The sequence below is a fragment of the Pecten maximus genome, chromosome 13 (genome assembly GCF_902652985.1).
Source record: "Pecten maximus chromosome 13, xPecMax1.1, whole genome shotgun sequence".
NCBI classification, from domain to species: domain Eukaryota; kingdom Metazoa; phylum Mollusca; class Bivalvia; order Pectinida; family Pectinidae; genus Pecten; species Pecten maximus.
In genome coordinates, this window is record NC_047027.1 from 37,206,147 (window position 1) to 37,225,066 (window position 18,920).

Here is an 18,920-nt window from a genome sequence, read left to right on the forward strand (position 1 = left end):
AGTATTACAACACTGGACATGGGAGGTCAGTGAACTAGAGGGTTGATAACCAAACAGTATTACAACACTGGACATGGGAGGTCAGTGAACTAGAGGGTTGATAACCAAACAGTATTACAACACTGGACATGGGAGGTCAGTGAACTAGAGGGTTGATAACCAAACAGTATTACAACACTGGACATGGGAGGTCAGTGAACTAGAGGGTTGATAACCAAACAGTATTACAACACTGGACATGGGAGGTCAGTGAACTAGAGGGTTGATAACCAAACAGTATTACAACACTGGACATGGGAGGTCAGTGGACTAGAGGGTTGATAACCAAACAGTATTACAACACTGGACATGGGAGGTCAGTGAACTAGAGGGTTGATAACCAAACAATGTTACAACACTGGACATGGGAGGTCAGTGAACTAGAGGGTTGATAACCAAACAGTATTACAACACTGGACATGGGAGGTCAGCGAACAAGAGGGTTGATAACCAAACAGTATTACAACACTGGACATGGGAGGTCAGTGAACTAGAGAGTTGATAACCAAACAGTATTACAACACTGGACATGAGAGGTCAGTGAACTAGAGAGTTGATAACCAAACAGTATTACAACACTGGACATGGGAGGTCAGTGAACTAGAGGGTTGATAACCAAACAGTATTACAACACTGGACATGGGAGGTCAGTGAACTAGAGGGTTGATAACCAAACAGTATTACAACACTGGACATGGGAGGTCAGTGAGGACAAAGGATTGATAACCAAACAGTATTACAACACTGGACATGGGAGGTCAGCGAACAAGAGGGTTGATAACCAAACAGTATTACAACACTGGACATGGGAGGTCAGTGAACTAGAGGGTTGATAACTAAACAGTATTACAACACTGGACATGGGAGGTCAGTGAACTAGAGGGTTGATAACCAAACAGTATTACAACACTGGACATGGGAGGTCAGTGAACTAGAGGGTTGCATTGATAACCAAACAGTATTACAACACTGGACATGGGAGGTCAGTGAACTAGAGGGTTGATAACCAAACAGTATTACAACACTGGACATGGGAGGTCAGTGAACTAGAGGGTTGATAACCAAACAGTATATTACAATACTGGACATGGGAGGTCAGTGGACTAGAGTGTTGATAACCAAACAGTATTATAACACTGGACATGGGAGGTCAGTGAACAAGAGGGTTGATAACCAAACAGTATTACAACACTGGACATGGGAGGTCAGTGGACTAGAGGGTTGATAACCAAACAGTATTACAACACTGGACATGGGAGGTCAGTGAACAAGAGGGTTGATAACCAAACAGTATTACAACACTGGACATGGGAGGTCAGTGAACTAGAGGGTTGATAACCAAACAATGTTACAACACTGGACATGGGAGGTCAGTGAACTAGAGAGTTGATAACCAAACAGTATTACAACACTGGACATGGGAGGTCAGTGGACTAGAGGGTTGATAACCAAACAGTATTACAACACTGGACATGGGAGGTCAGTGAACTAGAGAGTTGATAACCAAACAGTATTACAACACTGGACATGGGAGGTCAGTGAACTAGAGGGTTGATAACCAAACAGTATTACAACACTGGACATGGGAGGTCAGTGAACTAGAGGATTGATAACCAAACAGTTTTACAACACTGGACATGGGAGGTCAGTGAACTAGAGGGTTGATAACCAAACAGGATTTCAACACTGGACATGGGAGGTCAGTGGACTAGAGGGTTGATAACCAAACAGTATTACAACACTGACTGGACATAGGAGGTCAGTGGACTAGAGGGTTGATAACCAAACAGTATTACAACACTGGACATGGGAGGTCAGCGAACAAGAGGGTTGATAACCAAACAGTATTACAACACTGGACATGGGAGGTCAGTGGACTAGAGGGTTGATAACCAAACAGTATTACAACACTGGACATGGGAGGTCAGTGAACTAGAGGGTTGATAACCAAACAGTATGACAACACTGGACATGGGAGGTCAGTGAACTAGAGGGAAAAGAGTTGCACATTTTGTCGCTATCAGATATATTAGAAATATTTCAATTTTTCTGAATTTTCAACATGGCAATAGGAATGTTAATATTTTGAGAAAGTGTCATATTTTTTAGAGTCAAATCAATATTATGTAACTTACAAAGTCGTAATCAATGTGACATCATATTACCCCAATATAAATTTCTTGTTATCAAGATAATATAACGCAATTACCCCCTGGTACAAAGAAGTTAATTTCACATATAAAAATTTAGGACAACAATGATGCAGTCAATATTGTGTTTAGCTTTTTCTAAAATATTGACTGAGGGCAAGGTTGGTATAACACAATATCAACCTCAACAAAGGTCCATAACTGATAATAATATTAATTGACTGCAATTGAATGGCTAACTACAGTGATGACATCTCAACTACCGTATTTGACCTAATAAGGGCGCAGGGCGCGGGTAATTGACAGTGGGGACGCCCTTATTAAGATTAGTTATTCTGAAGTTTTATGAAACAGACTATACCTTATAGCAGAATACCCAAGGCTGTGGAAACGGTAAAATATTCAGTCATAAAAATATTCCAGATGAAGATATCTATTCATTATCATATATTAAGCTTAAACATCACTTGAATATTCCTGTAAACTTGTAAACCATTCCAGCTGATCTTTAGACCAGAGAACGTGTGTTCCACCATTTATATGTTCAAATGGAACTCTTTTGTGTTCTATTTATAGACACAGGTGATTTCCCAGATCATATCAGACATCGTTTTCTTTGACCTTATAATTAATTTACAATGTCTTTTACTAGCTTTCTGTCCTGAACAAAACTTATTTATCAACAAGAATGAAGTCTTTTACTTTATCTTCAAATAAAGATGGTAAGTTATTATCTGTATGTGTGTTTAGTTTTGGGTGCTCTTTGCACTGACATGTCATCTGTAGGAATAGACAAAAAGTGGCGAAAACTTGTGTTTCAGTTACTTAATTTGCTGAAGAAAATTGAACACAAAGTAGTAAAACTTTTGACATAAATTATTACTTTTGAACACCATTTTGACACTCAGTCAAAGATTTATTTCCTTGAAAAAAGGTAGGGGCACCCTTATTAGGGCAGGCACCCTTATTAGGTCAAATACGGTATGTTTTATCAGTTCATGAAGAACACATCCTTTAGTGTAGGTTAGCTATAGAGGATAAGAAGCATGCCAGGCTATATTAAAATTCAATTGGATTTCACTGATATATGATCATGATTATAAAGATGTGAATAATTTAAAAAGGCAAATCTTTCACTGACAATCAACAGTCTGTGTATGTACATTTTTTGCATCATATATGATAACAGGAGCATACAACACACCACACACACCCGGCCCGGACTCGCATGTGGATTTCTCACTGCCACTATGGCTTAATACTAATTTAATCGAATTTAATCGTAATAATGTTGAACGTACCTACAAGTGTTTTATATCCCAGACTTAAGTTATGTAGTTGCGTCCAATCAGAAGTCTGGATCAAATGCACCTGACTAGAAATAATCTTTAAACCAAATTACTTTCCGTTAAAACCTGAGGAAAACGTTCGAAGTGCTGTCTGTCACAGATATCAGCACAGGCAGGAAATAACGGCCCTGAACTATAATTTGCATAATTATAACCACTTCCAAATAATGAGAGACTATGAGAAATAAACAAATATGGAATGAAATGACATGAAAACCAATTCTGTTACACACAATAGACATTTTTAATTAAAAGTGTGGCAGGGATTGTCATTTTTCCTATCGATCGTATAAGAAGACTTCAGTTGTATTAATTCACTTTGGTATTCAGCTTTTCATATCTTTAGCCTAATTAAAAAGGCCTACCGCATACAATCATAAAGGTCCTAAGTGTGCATGCAGGCTTACCAAACAGCACCATATATATTTATCATATATATATATATTTGTAAATTAAAACCGCTCAATGCTTGTATGCGGTAATGTCCCATTTAAAATCACTTTAGGCAGAATTGGTCTTGAAGGCTTTGAATAAAATCAAATATAACTGCATACTGGAAGTAACAATAATGCTAGGTCTAGATCATTATAACCGGTTTTAAATCTGAAATAAAATCTGACAATTACAATTTACATGAATTAGTCTAGGCCTTATGCGAGAATTCATAACATCTCACGTTCAAACAGGTAAAACAAAGCTTTGAATCACGAAAAGAATGCACCACATAAAATGAATTTCTAGCTGTACTGTTAGTTCTGAAAAACTGACATAACCTGGCTGCAGACGAGCTAATTCAGCATCTGCAACAGGGCACCCGCTGACCTGTCAGAATCCGATTTTTTAGGCGTGTTCAAAAACTGACAAACAGACCAGGTCAATAACAATAGAAAAATATATACAAGTATCCTCACCGTTTAACCAAAGTCTTATCCTACAGAGAAACTTCGTTGCAGCCAGAAGATCTCCAAGGTGGTAATGTTTACAACTTTTGTTCTTTTCTTTTATTGTTGATCAGGAAATCGGAAACCACCATTTTCTGTATGGTCACGTGATCGCTAGTGCGAGGAAAACAGTGAATGTTAATATATAAATGAATTGCACTTGTTTCAGCAATAATGAATATCGTAAATAAGGGACAAAATAAACAACAAGCGTATAATCTTTCTATTATTTGTATTTGTTAATAACAAATGTTTTCATTTCCAACACATCTATCAGTAACGGAGCAAATTATATTTCCGGCGACGAACTACTTCATTCCGCAAAAAGAAATAAACACCATATTAAACTTATCCTAATTTATACATTTAATAAACTGTGTTTTTATATAGCACTTTTCATTTCAAAACAATAATTTTCAATCTTTAAATTGAAAAGAATAATGAAAATATTTCCAAATGATAACGAAAATATGATGGATTTGCGGATTGATATAAGTCTAGATTGACGTGGCTGGAAAACTGTGCTGACATTCGTGTACTTGGTGGACGTACAACTTCCAGCAACACGTTTACGCCGAATTCGACATTAGATAAACCAACTAGTGACAACCATGGTAAAACATTGATTGCAATGCTTTGTTTGAACTTGATACAGATCTTACTTTTGATATGTTATCAATAGAACAGTCTATATTGACCTACCGGTCTACACCCCCCCCCCCCCCTTTCCTTCCCTTTTCCTATTTTTTATATTGAATTGTTGGGAGAAAATGTATCAAATAATACCTATGCACTTTAATATATATGTAGATAACACGGCGATTGTTTATGTATACGTTCTTCTTCGGGTGTTATGCAATCTCTAGACATGATTTGTTTACTAGCGATATGTTGACACCATCACCATGTTGCTTAAGCTTGTTGAGATCAGCAAAAGAAGTGAGCCCCAGAAGATTGTTAACAAATCTTAGTCTTACTACGTTTTCCTTCCATTGTTACATTGGTGTCAGTATTCAAGCATGGTGTATCAATAATGGAAGAGACAAACGTCCAGATTAGGATTTGAAACCTAGACCTAACCTCTTGCCATGACTCTGCCAGACACCAGACTTTGACATACTGACAGATAAATGTCTGGTGTAGAGCTATTCCTATAACATACGAGGCTGCTGGTCTTCCGTTTTATTTTCCCACATAATTTCTCCGACTACTACCTCTTATTTCCCAAGCGGCACCTATCATAATTTTCTCGCCATATCAAGCTCTTAACATATAGTTGGAGAAGCATAGGTCCAGAGCAAACTAGTAGACTTCTATATGAAATTAAACATAGCGTTTTCTGACATCATTTTGTATGGAACATCATTTTGTATCGCTAAGATTTTGGTACAGAAAAAATAAATGTAGTAGGACAGAACACCTACCTTTTATGCGATATTCATTTATCCAAGAATGATCATTTAGTCCCGTAAATCAATGTTCTGTACTGTTGGTGTAGCAGAACTGGACCTGGTCGGTCATCGGTTACCAAGTAGCTCAATCGGTAGAGCATCCGGCTAGTGTTTGGAGGTCCCGGGTTCAAACCCCAGTCTGGCCGTGCATTTTACCACTCCTACTACATACGTATAACACCTGTCTTACCATGCTTTTATTTATTAGTGTGCTCTTACCTTACACAGACATCTGTCTGTCAGAATATCCAAGTCTGGTGTTAGGGCCTGAGGAAACTGGTTACAAATGTGGATTCTCTTCATTCAGAAGGTTCTGACTGACCACAATGAGCTTTGGTCTCTGTTGAAGTTTATAGGATCATTTCTGTTTTAAAACATGGAAATTTTGCATTGGTGAGAATTCAGCCAGTTTTAGAAAACAAAAAAAAACAAGATAAGGTCACAGACAAATATAGGCGGATTGTAGTATATATCATAAGCCAGGTCCAGTCTTTCAATCCATGCAAACATCAATCAAACTGTAAAGAAGCACTTGTGTCATGACCTAGTTTCCAAGTCGACCAAGGCGCACTCACACAGAAAACTTTTAATTAACGATGTTTACATAATTCAAAGTTTGGTTTGGTTTGGTTTTTATATTGGTTTAACATCCTATTAACAGCTAATGTCATTTAAGGACGGGCTCCCGTGCATGCAATACGCATGCATGTGGTGAGTGCGTATCCTTTTTTTGGAAGGCACATAATTCTAACCATTAAGTATTTTCACCATTAAGGACATTATTGGGAGGGCCACACCGAATCGTGAATTGGATATCCAGTTATCCATTTTGGCACTACTCTAAACCATGTGGAAGATCAGCCTACAATTAAAAATGTCATTTTAATATTATGCTTTTGGGAAATGATGTTTACAGTTCTAATATTATTATGTTTTAGAGAAATGATGTTTACAGTTGATTTAATGTTTGTTTTGTTTATAGGTGCTGCTGGCAGCAGCGGTATGCAACAAGTCGGGGAAAGGTAAGTAAATTACATCTGATGGGTATTAAGTAGTACTGTATTCTCTCTGAAATTTTCATGCTAGGTAGTTATTGTCTTTTCATGCCCCTGTCATGTGGGGGCAGGTGGGTGCCCATATCCATCCTGTCCTGTCCCGATTCATTGTAAACATTTAGTAACTTCATTCATTGACAGAAACTTCATTCATTCACAGAAACTTCATTCATTCACAGAAACTTCATTCATTCACAGATTTGGTAAAACTTTATACAAAGGTCCCGTATGAGTTTACTTAGGACATTGTTGTGTTTCAGGATTCCAAAGTCAAGGCCAAGGTCACACTTGCTATATATAGATAATCATCAACTGATTCAATTCAAATACTTAGTAATTTTAATCTTTCATAGATTTTGGTCAATTTCAATCTTTCATAGATTTTGGTCAATTTCAAATGTCACATTGTTACGGGGGGGCATTTATGTCTTAGATATTTTCAAGTTAGTCAGATGAGATTACAACTAATAAATATCCCACTTACTCCATATTAATACAATAACAAGCATTTTATAAGATCAAGTTCATCTTTTAAAGGAAGTTTTTGTTGTGATTATTGCAGCGATCATCTCACGACAGTTTGTCGAGATGACACGCTCACGTATTGAGGGCTTGTTGGCGGCTTTTCCTAAGTTGATGAACACAGGCAAACAGCACACTTTTGTGGAAACGGAGAGTGTGAGATATGTGTACCAGCCACTAGAAAAGCTCTATGTCGTCCTTATCACCACTAAAGCTAGTAACATACTGGAGGATCTGGAAACTCTCAGGCTTTTTGCCCGAGTGGTAAGTAGTAGTGGTGTTCCGATTAATTGAGTTTGTGGAGTTTCACTTGTTTGAGGTATTTGACCAATTAATCAAGTAAAAAGTTTGTAGTCGAGTTTTGTCAGAAATGCAGAATATCAGCTGATTGGCATTACATAAGGAGAGGACTTATATAGGCATCAGTCTGTTGTCCAATACCCATTGAATTAATTCAATAAAATCTTTGTGAAATGAAATTGGTGTAACAAGTGAGAAAACTAATCACAATCGATCACATGATTGTGGTTGTTGCTCATTTAAAATACAAGCTTTTAGATATAAAAAATGCTTAAATACTAAAGAAAGATAATTATAAATTAAGATTAATTGATTTTAATCAAATTGACAAAACTGATGATCAATCAAGAAATTTCAACCAATTCCATTCACTAGACTAGTAAGTAGTATTATATGTTTATACTTAATCATGTATTTCCTGAAATTGAAACCTAATAAACAGTCAGATGGTATACTTCATGAGCATTTTATTTATGGAATTTGTTTTCCTCTTCATATGATTTTGAATTTTGTTACTGTTGCGACTTATCTGAAAGCCAAATTGCACAGAGATTGAAATTTATACTTTAATTGTTAAAGTATGACTTCTTCAATTAACAGCAATTTTGAAATTGGATATCAATGTTAGCATTGCTCTGATGAAATTCAGATTAAACATTATGTTCAGCTCTCTCAAGGGTCAAGTCCTGAAAATCTACAAATGTTTAACCCTGATGGCAAGCCTTAGATTAGGTACATTTTCTGTTTTTTTAACAGATACCAGAATACTGCAGAAACATGGAGGAGGTGGACATCGTAGATCAGGCCTTCCCTCTCATCTTTGCGTTTGATGAAGTGGTCGCCCTCGGCTACAGGGAAAACGTTAACCTGGCGCAGATACGCACCTTTACAGAGATGGACTCGCATGAGGAAGCAGTAGCAAAGTCTGTGAGAGAGGTGAGGGAATCATTTGATGTGAAAGTGTGTCCTGCTAGCACGATTTTGTCTTGTCAACATGAAACTGACAGAAAGCACTAATGTAATAGAATAGCAATTACTTTTTAGCCCACCATCATCAGATGGTGGGCTATTCAAATCGCCCTGCGTCCGTGGTCCGTCCGTCCGTCCGTCCGTAAACAATTCTTGTTATCGCTAATCCTCAGAGAGTACTGAAGGGATCTTTCCCAAATTTCATATGTGGGTTCCCCTTGGTGCCTAGTTATGCATATTGCATTTTGAGACCAATCGGAAAACAACATGGCCGACAGGCAGCCATCTTGGATTTTGACAATTGAAGTTTGTTATCGCTATTTCTGAGAAAGTACTGAAGGGATCTTTCTCAAATTTCATATGTAGACTCCCCTTGGTGCGTAGTTATGCATATTGCATTTTGAGACCAATCGGAAAAAAACATGGCCGACAGGCAGCCATCTTGGATTTTGATAATTGAAGTTTGTTATCGCTATTTCTGAGAAAGTACTGAAGGGATCTTTCTCAAATTTCATATGTAGATTCCCCTTGGTGCCTAGTTATGCATATTGCATTTTGAGACCAATCGGAAAACAACATGGCCGACAGGCAGCCATCTTGGATTTTGACAATTGAAGTTTGTTATCGCTATTTCTGAGAAAGTACTGAAGGGATCTTTCTCAAATTTCATATGTAGATTCCCCTTGGTGCCTAGTTATGCATATTGCATTTTGAGACCAATCGGAAAACAACATGGCCAACAGGCAGCCATCTTGGATTTTGACAATTGAAGTTTGTTATCGCTATTTCTCAGAAACTTATGAAGGGATCTTTCTGAAATTTCATATAAAGGTTCCTCTTGGTGCCTAGTTATGCATATTGTGTTTTGAGACCAATTGGAAAACAACATGGCCGACAGGCAGCCATCTTGGATTTTGACAATTGAAGTTTGTTATCGCTATTTCTCAGATACTCATGAAGGGATCTTTCTGAAATTTCATATGTAGGTTTCCCTCGGTGCCTAGTTATGCATATTGCATTTTGAGACTAATCTGAAAACAACATGGCCGACAGGCAGCCATCTTGGATTTTGACAATTGAAGTTTGTTATCACTATTTCTCAGAAAGTACTGAAGGGATCTTTCTCAAATTTCATATGTAGGTTCCCCTCTGTGCCTAGTTATGCATATTGCATTTTGAGACTATTCGGAAAACAACATGGCCGACAGGCAGTCATCTTGGATTTTGACGATTGAAGTTTGTTATCGCTATTTCTCAGAAAGTACTGAAGGGATCTTTCTCAAATTTCATATGTAGGTTTCCCTCAGTGCGTAGTTATGCATATTGCATTTTGAGACCAATCGAAAAACAACATGGCCGACAGGCAGCCATCTTGGATTTTGACAATTGAAGATTGTTATCGCTATTTATCAGAAATTGCTGAAAGGATCTTTCTGAATTTCATTTGTAGGTTGCCCTCTGTGTCTAGTTATACATATTGGATTTTGAGACCAGTCAGAAAACAACCTGGCTGACAGGCAGCCATCTTGTATTTTGAAAATTGAAGTTTGTTATCGCTATTGTACAGAAGGTACTGAAGGGATCTTTCTCAAATTTCATATGTAGGTTCCCCTTGGTCCCTGGTATTGCATTTTGGGACCAATTGGAAAACAACATGGCCGACAGACAGCCATTATCGCTAAATCTTAAATTTTATATATAGGTTCCCCTTGTTTGAAAAGTACTAGATATAGAGGGCTGTTTCTGAATTTACACAGATTAGTTAGAAGAAGGGAAAAGTAGAGAAAAGATCAATCTGACATGGAACCTATAAAGATCATTCAATGTTGGGCGCCAAGATCCCTCTGGGATCTCTTGTTTATCCTAATTTATACTTTAGGGGTTAATGTTGAAAAAAAATAACAAAATCTGATCATAGATATTAGAATTGTTGTGAGCGAATTCTTATGTAGTATGAAATTTTGACGAAAAAATAGATTGATTCTATTGAAAACAAAGATAATCTTTTATGATAATGACTTTTGAGGTAGGAGTTAAATTTAATTATTCAGATACTGATCTTGTGATGTGATGGTTTCTGTTGCAAAGACAAGGAGTAATTTCTCTGGGTCAAATTAAACTGGGTTTCCAGATTAATAGGACTTTAAATGGCAATTATTATAATGAATATTCCTGAGGAAATGAAGAAATTCCATGCATATTGGAAGAAATGCAGCTTATAATATGTGACTGTTTGAATTAAATCACTTCTATAGGTGATCCCTGTTTGATAATCCTGAGTCCTTCTGTTGGATAAATATTTTACTGGAATATCCAAACTATCTACCGGATAGAGTCATGACACTTCTATTTTGAGTGTTATTCAAGATCACAAATGTAGTGAGCACAAAATTTCCAAGGAAAATAAGAGCCTAGTCAGTAATTTTATATTTGTTTAGCCGAGACACACTATGCTTTTTCAAACATTTCAGACACAAGAAAGAGAAGCTAAGGATCTAATGAAGAAACGAGCAAAGGAACTAAATGCGCAGCGTCGAGAGGCCCAGAAAAGTGGGGGCCGCAGTGGTGGATTCGGCAGCGGGTTCGGAAACTCATCCTACTCATCATCATCATCCCAAAGCTCAGTTATGGATACACCTACCGACACACCTAAGCCCTCATACACAGCACCGGCCAGGTAAGAAACTGGAGTAAACTGCTGGTTTTGTAGGATTTTTGGTCAGAACCTATAGATATTTGGGACAGAATTTCAGACACATCCAATGCAATTGGAAGAAAACAAATCCAGTGTTTGTAACAGAAATAAGATTTCATTTTGTAGATATCTATGTAATAGCAGAAAAATAATTTTATTTCGTTGATATCTACTTAATAGCTGAAATACATGAGTAATAATAAACATTGGATTAAATTTGCATAATATGATACCTATGTATAGATCTGAATGTCACAATTGTCAAATAAGTTAAAGAAAGTCACAATTGTCAAAATAAACTAAAATAATATCACAATTGTCAAAATAAAAGAAAAAAATTCAAACCACTTATCAGAATTTTTTCGGAAAGTGAAAACAAAAATAAAACACCCATGTTAAGATCTTGTCACTAATCAAACTGTGACTAAAATCTGTGACTGTTAAAGTAGACTTGTGACTAAATTTTAACCACTATTAGTTGTCTTGACAACCTCTCGGTAATGAATGACAACATTGTTTGCATATATTTAAAGTAAAATAAAATTTTGAGAGGACTTGGTGATATTGGTGATTTTTCTGTGATTATTACAGCCGACCGTCTGGCGGAGGAAAGGCACTTCGCCTCGGCAGTAAAAAGAAGGACGTAGACACATTTGTAGGACAACTGGAGTCTGAGGGAGAAAGTATGTACAGATCAAATTCATTATGTGGGAAAACGGAAAAATTATTAATGAATTGGTAGTTAATAATTGATAGATGTTTTGGAATTCAAAACAGGTAGAATATGTTAAAATGGTGAAAGCATGGCAAAAAAGCTAGTATTCAATCATTTGAAATCGCTGAATAAAAATTATATCAAAAGATTTGTTTTGTTTGTGTAATGTTTGTGTATCTGTTTGTTCACAGAGGTATCCAAGGCAACAACATCCCTGTCTTCAACAGTAGCCAAAGCCAGCACACCAGCAGTCGACCAGGACGGGTAAGTACCAGTATATAATTAGCTGATATAGAAAAACTGTTGAATCACAAATCATTGAATAATAAGTTGAATTAACAGGGGAAAGATCAGAAGAATTGAGTGTAAGAGTTGAATTAGAAAATGTAGGTGAAAATTGATTGAAATGGAAAACATGAATGATTGATTTCAATTATTTCACCTTATGAGTGAATCAGCATCAGCTGAGGATTAGAAATTGTCTGGCTCCCTAGGACTGAAATAATCGTATGAGAAATCTTAAAATCTTTTTATAGAAGTTAGGATCTGATTCAGTCAAAATATAAATGTGGCACATTAATATAAGAAATAACTGCTGCAAACTGTTCTGAATATGAACTTTTGGCTAGATTATTATAAAACCGTCCAATGAAAGTCGAGATATCATATGACAAAGGCTATTAATTAGACAGTATCTATTAGCTACAAGTTTATAAAATCAGTAAAGAATTCAAATCGAATATAAAACCATAAATTACTTAACTTGAGTTTCTGTTAACTTTTAAGCAATATTTGAATTTAATGTAAAGATTTGAAAACTGAATTAAGGTTTTTATCATACTTTTAAAATACCAATTGGATTTTTGTTGTAGAGTACATGTTGCAATAGAGGAAAAGATATCTGTGTCTGCTGGCCGTGACGGAGGTCTACAGAACATGGAAATACACGGAATGTGCAAGGTCAAGGTGAACGACTCTGAATATGGTCGTATCAAGGTCAACATGGTGAATAATGATAAGCGGGGCATTCAGATGCAGGTAAGACAGAGGGATTGACTTGGTAATTATGGTGATCGGGTCTCTCTCGACAAGAGGGCATGTAAAATTCATTTTCAAATAGAAAATGCTCGTTCTATCAAGTGTTGTTAGGTGAAGTTTGTGGTTGATTTCAAATAATTAAAATAAAAGGGGTGTTTATTTTCCAAAATTGTAAAATAAAATGGAGTGGACCTATTACCAAATAAGGTTTCCCTATATCTAAATTTAAACAAAAGAGAAAATGCAGAACAATCCAGATACAGTAATTCTAACGTATTAACTTTACAGACCCATCCCAACATAGACAAAAAGTTGTTCAACTCAACATCGACTGTGGTCCTTAAGAATCAAGACAAACCGTTTCCTATTGGCCAAGATGTTGGTGTTCTGAAGTGGCGGTTCCAGACACAAGACGAGGCACTTATGCCCTTATCCAGTAAGTATAGACGTTTTCTGGGTTTTATCGCCCCCTGAACAGCCAGTGTCATTTTGAGGGTTTCCTTGTAATAGCTGGAGACTACCTCACTGAGCAATTTAAGGGAGGCCTGTCACAAGCCATCCAAAGCAATTTGGGTACACAACCACTACTGAGGCCAACTCGATTTGCACCCTTCTCGGAATAAAAGCCTTCTCAGAAAATCGCATTCTGTTATATGTAAATCGAGTAAACAGGAAGAAGATAACCCAAAACAAAAAAGTTTTAAAGTTTTCTCAAACACTGTGACACAAACACATGTATGTATGTGTCATATATCCTACTCTAGTGAAATTCACCACTCGCACGCTTAAACATGGTCGCCGCCATCTTGGAAGATAAATCTTCCAGCTTGGAGACGGAAGAGGTAGAAGATCTTCCAGAAGCAGAAGAGCTACAAATCGAGTGACCGGAAAATATATTCTAGAAGGAGAAGAGTGCAAATCGAGTTATCCTCCGCACAGACTGGCCTGTTTCTCATCTTCAGAAGCACAAACTGACATGGTAGGGAGCATCGAGCCACACACCTCAGATCTTCACCTGAGGTTACGTGGTTGGTGCTCTGACTGAGCTATCACTGCCCCGTATAGATAATGATTTTTTACAGTGAATCCTGGTTTACAAAAATACTATTCAGATTGTTTTAATACCATCTACTCAAAAAAGAAAATATTGTTTATCACAGACTTTGATGGTTGTACCATTATTGATATTTGGATGAATTTTAACAATCCTGCTTGGATAAGGTTGTATGCTTGCTCAATGATACAGAATATATTTTTCTTCATTTTGAAAAACACACACTTTCTGCTGTAAAATCAGGCCAAAATTCACTGATTTTTTTTAATTTTTTTTTTTAATCAAAGTATCTTAAATGAAGTTCAAGAGAAACAAAAAATATCTTTAAAAAAAGTCAAACGGCATAGTTTTCATGCTGGTGGTTATAATGTAAAACTGCTGGTGAAATAAATTAACAAACTAATGTGTTTCAGCATGGATAACAAAATTATATCAGTTTGAATCATTTTTGTTGATAATTAGACTGCATTTGAATCAGGAATATAATTTTATTGATGTGTCATTTGAAAAGATACATCCACTTATTCAGCTTGCATTCAATCTTAACTTTGTTTCGTTTTTAACTGCATACCTGCATTTCGCATTTACCGCTACATTGACCAATCACATACTTCAGCTTGACCAGTAATGCCACCTGTCATGTCATATCCGGGGCCAAAAGAATATTATACGGCTATGCCGAAAAAGCAGTCCTTTCCTCATGTATTTAGATAACTGCTGAGAACTGATGAAGTTCCTTTTGAATCACCTGAATGTTGTTTAACGAGATCGTTTTTGTTTTCTATAACAGTTAACTGTTGGCCTAATGAGACACCAGACGGCTGTGAGGTAAACATCGAGTACGGACTAGAACAGCAATCATTGGAACTCCAAGATGTACTAATCACAATCCCCCTCCCGTAAGTATCCAGTAGACACGGACCGGTCCCTCTTCTGTAAATTAATGACCACAATCCTCTACCCACGTATAGACACCTTCCCTCTTCTATAAATTAATGACCACAATCCTCTACCCACGTATAGACACCGCCCCTCTTCTATAAATTAATGACCACAATCGTCTACCCACGTATAGACACTGTCCCTCTTTGATAAATTAATGACCACAATCGTCTACCCACGTATAGACACCGACCCTCTTCTATAAATTAATGACCACAATCCTCTACCCACGTATAGACACCTTCCCTCTTCTATAAATTAATGACCACAATCCTCTACCCATGTATAGACACCTTCCCTCTTCTATAAATTATTGACCACAATCGTCTACCTACGTATAGACACCTTCCCTCTTCTGTAAATTAATGACCACAATCCTCTACCCACGTATAGACACTGTCCCTCTTCTATAAATTAATGACCACAATCCTCTACCTACGTATAGACACTGTCCCTCTTCTATAAATTAATGACCACAATCCTCTACCCACGTATAGACACCGCCCCTCTTCTATAAATTAATGACCACAATCCTCTACCCACGTATAGACACCGCCCCTCTTCTATAAATTAATGACCACAATCCTCTACCCACGTATAGACACTGTCCCTCTTCTATAAATTAATGACCACAATCGTCTACCCACGTATAGACACCTTCCCTCTTCTATAAATTAATGACCACAATCCTCTACCTACGTATAGACACCTTCCCTCTTCTATAAATTAATGACCACAATCGTCTACCCACGTATAGACACTGTCCCTCTTCTATAAATTAATGACCACAATCGTCTACCCACGTATAGACACCTTCCCTCTTCTATGAATTAATGACCACAATCGTCTACCCACGTATAGACACCTTCCCTCTTCTATAAATTAATGACCACAATCCTCTACCCACGTATAGACACCGCCCCTCTTCTATAAATTAATGACCACAATCGTCTACCTACGTATAGACACCTTTCCTCTTCTATAAATTAATGACCACAATCCTCTACCCGCGTATAGACACCTTCCCTCTTCTATAAATTAATGACCACAATCCTCTACCCACGTATAGACACCTTCCCTCTTCTATAAATTAATGACCACAATCCTCTACCCACGTATAGACACTGTCCCTCTTCTATAAATTAATGACCACAATCGTCTACCCACGTATAGACACCTTCCCTCTTCTATAAATTAATGACCACAATCCTCTACCCACGTATAGACACCTTCCCTCTTCTATAAATTAATGACCACAATCCTCTACCCACGTATAGACACCTTCCCTCTTCTATAAATTAATGACCACAATCCTCTACCTACGTATAGACACTGTCCCTCTTCTATAAATTAATGACCACAATCGTCTACCTACGTATAGACACCTTCCCTCATCTGTGAATTAATGACCACAATCCTCTACCCACGTATAGACACCTTCCCTCATCTGTGAATTAATGACCACAATCCTCTACCCACGTATAGACACTGTCCCTCTTCTATAAATTAATGACCAAAATCCTCTACCCACGTATAGACACCTTCCCTCTTCTATAAATTAAGTACCACAATCGTCTACCTACGTATAGACACCTTCCCTCTTCTATAAATTAATGACCACAATCGTCTACCTACGTATAGACACCTTCCCTCTTCTATAAATTAATGACCACCATCCTCTCCCATAAGTACCCAGGTATAGTCACCTTCCCTCTTCTATTTAAATTAATGACCAAATCCTTTCCTATTGTCCGTTTCCCTCTTCCATATATTCTCTGGTTACCAGAATCTCTTAATAAGCACCCTCATAATCACTTTCCCTCTCTAGTAAGTACCTTTAAACTACCCCTAGATTTGAAATATTGACACAAGAAGGGTATAATGCTGTTATATTGTGTTTACAGGTCAGGAGTGGGTGGCCCAGTGGTGGGTGACTGCGATGGCGAGTATAATTACGAAAGTCGGAAAAACCAGCTACAGTGGTCACTCCCGGTGATAGACAAGTCTAATAAAAATGGCAGCCTAGAGTTCAGTATAGCTGGCCATCCGGACGATTTCTTCCCCGTTGAGGTGTCATTTGTGTCCAAAATATCGTACTGTGATTTACAGGCAAGTACTGACTGGGACTGTGGCAATATTTATAAAATGTCTTAAGAGCTCTTATCTACCCAACAGATCTAGGTCTCCAGAGCCTCACTCGATTTGCACTCTTCTCAGAAGAGAAGCCTTCTAAGTAGATCGCATTCCGTTATATGTAAATCGAGTAAACCGGGAGAATATAACCCAAAATAAACAAGTTTTAAGATTTCTCAAACACTATGACACAAACACATGCATGTATGTGTCATAAATCCTTCTCTAGTGAAACTCATCACTCGCACACTTAAAACATGGTCGCCGCCATCTTGGAAGATAAATCTTCCAGCTTTGAGACGGAAGAGGTAGAAGATCTTCCAGAAGCAGAAGAGCTACAAATCGAGTGACCGGAAGATATATTCTAGAAGGAGAAGAGTGCAAATCGAGTAGGTCTCTGATTTGTTAAACAGGGACAACCCATAGATCTGATTTAATTTAAACTACCATGTAATAAGCAACATTTTTAGTAGAATTACTTAATTTCTGGTGTCTTCCCATTGGTTAATAATTTTTCTTAAAATAGCGCCTAATCTTAATTCAGGAAAATCAAATTATGATATTTTCCCTGTTGAATAATAAGTTTGAAATATATATACATTCACTGTTTTTACGCTGGGGTCTTTTTTATTTCCTATGCTGTGGACACTGCTTCAACGCAAATTCTTGATTCAAAAGGATTTGATGTTCAATTTTTGATTAGATTTTTAAAATATGGCCAAAAAAGCATTGATATTCTTTCTACTTTTTTTTTTTTTTTTTTTTTAATCACATAGATCTGACTGAGCTTTGAATGAACAAAACAAATAAAAAATGTTGAGGAAATGGGTAAAAGTTGAAAGGTACCTAATTTTAATCAAGGACTGCCATATTTATCTTTCAGATATCTGAGGTCGTGATGTTGGATGGTGAACAGCCAGTCAAGTTTTCATCAGAAACCCTGTTTTATGTGGACAAGTATGAATTTGTGTAGGAATCATGAACTGTTATAATATTAAAATTCATTCATCTATAGAGACTTTGACAGTAGCAACGGCAGTCAGTACAGTCTTCGGGGACTTGGTGGCAGACGAGCCCACTAACTAAACATGCCATGCATCAGACATAATTCAGATGTTTTAAGATGAAGGACGGCTATTTCTGCTGTTTTTGGAGGATAATAAACCCCGACTTGATGCTGTGAACACAACAGACTGGCTGTCTCTGCCAAAATTGAATTGCAGAATTTATTTATAGACATCTTTCTGCCATCCAAGATTACTGTATATGTGACTCGGTGTAAATCAGGATTTGGATGAACTGGATCTACACACGACACCAAGTGCACAGATAACAAATGAAGTGCTGAAGTTTGCATTTTCTTTCCTTTTTTTTCAACAGGAAGTCGTGAAATGTGATATGATTGTCGTGCATGTTATAATATCCATCATTTTATCGACTGATATTTTTGTCATAGTGTTGATATGTGACAATGTTTAATAATGTAACCGCTTACCTGTAGCGAATGGTTGGGCGGATGTCTAGATACAATGGTGAAGGCTACATGGGGATAAATCAGAGAACAAGT

The 18,920-nt window shown here is 37.2% G+C and overlaps 2 protein-coding genes across 2 annotated transcripts in view; one reads left to right on the forward strand and one right to left on the reverse strand.

Annotated features, from left to right (window-relative positions):
- The window catches only part of LOC117341471, a 63,459-nt gene extending 58,868 nt beyond the window's left edge, over positions 1 to 4,591 (reverse strand). Inside the window, exon 1 of the mRNA XM_033903330.1 lies at positions 4,450 to 4,591. The gene's annotated coding sequence lies outside the window, so the exon portion shown is untranslated. The remainder of the gene's footprint in view (positions 1 to 4,449) is intronic.
- A 387-nt stretch (positions 4,592 to 4,978) lies between these two features.
- On the forward strand, positions 4,979 to 18,707 carry LOC117340866 (coatomer subunit delta-like). The gene is made up of 12 exons (XM_033902643.1): positions 4,979 to 5,093; positions 6,913 to 6,952; positions 7,548 to 7,771; positions 8,564 to 8,743; positions 11,248 to 11,453; positions 12,063 to 12,154; positions 12,378 to 12,450; positions 13,059 to 13,224; positions 13,513 to 13,660; positions 15,069 to 15,177; positions 17,125 to 17,329; positions 18,237 to 18,707. Exons 1-12 carry the CDS (start codon positions 5,091 to 5,093, stop codon positions 18,324 to 18,326), a joined length of 1,536 nt encoding a protein of 511 aa, XP_033758534.1. The 5' UTR covers positions 4,979 to 5,090; the 3' UTR covers positions 18,327 to 18,707.
- The last annotated feature ends 213 nt before the right edge of the window (positions 18,708 to 18,920 follow it).

Excerpts from the sequence above, each read along its gene's own strand:
- LOC117340866 (XM_033902643.1), top strand. Across the intron at positions 6,953-7,547 it reads ATGCAACAAGTCGGGGAAAG|CGATCATCTCACGACAGTTT; the intron begins GTAAGTAAATTA and ends TGATTATTGCAG. Across the intron at positions 12,155-12,377 it reads ACTGGAGTCTGAGGGAGAAA|AGGTATCCAAGGCAACAACA; the intron begins GTATGTACAGAT and ends GTTTGTTCACAG.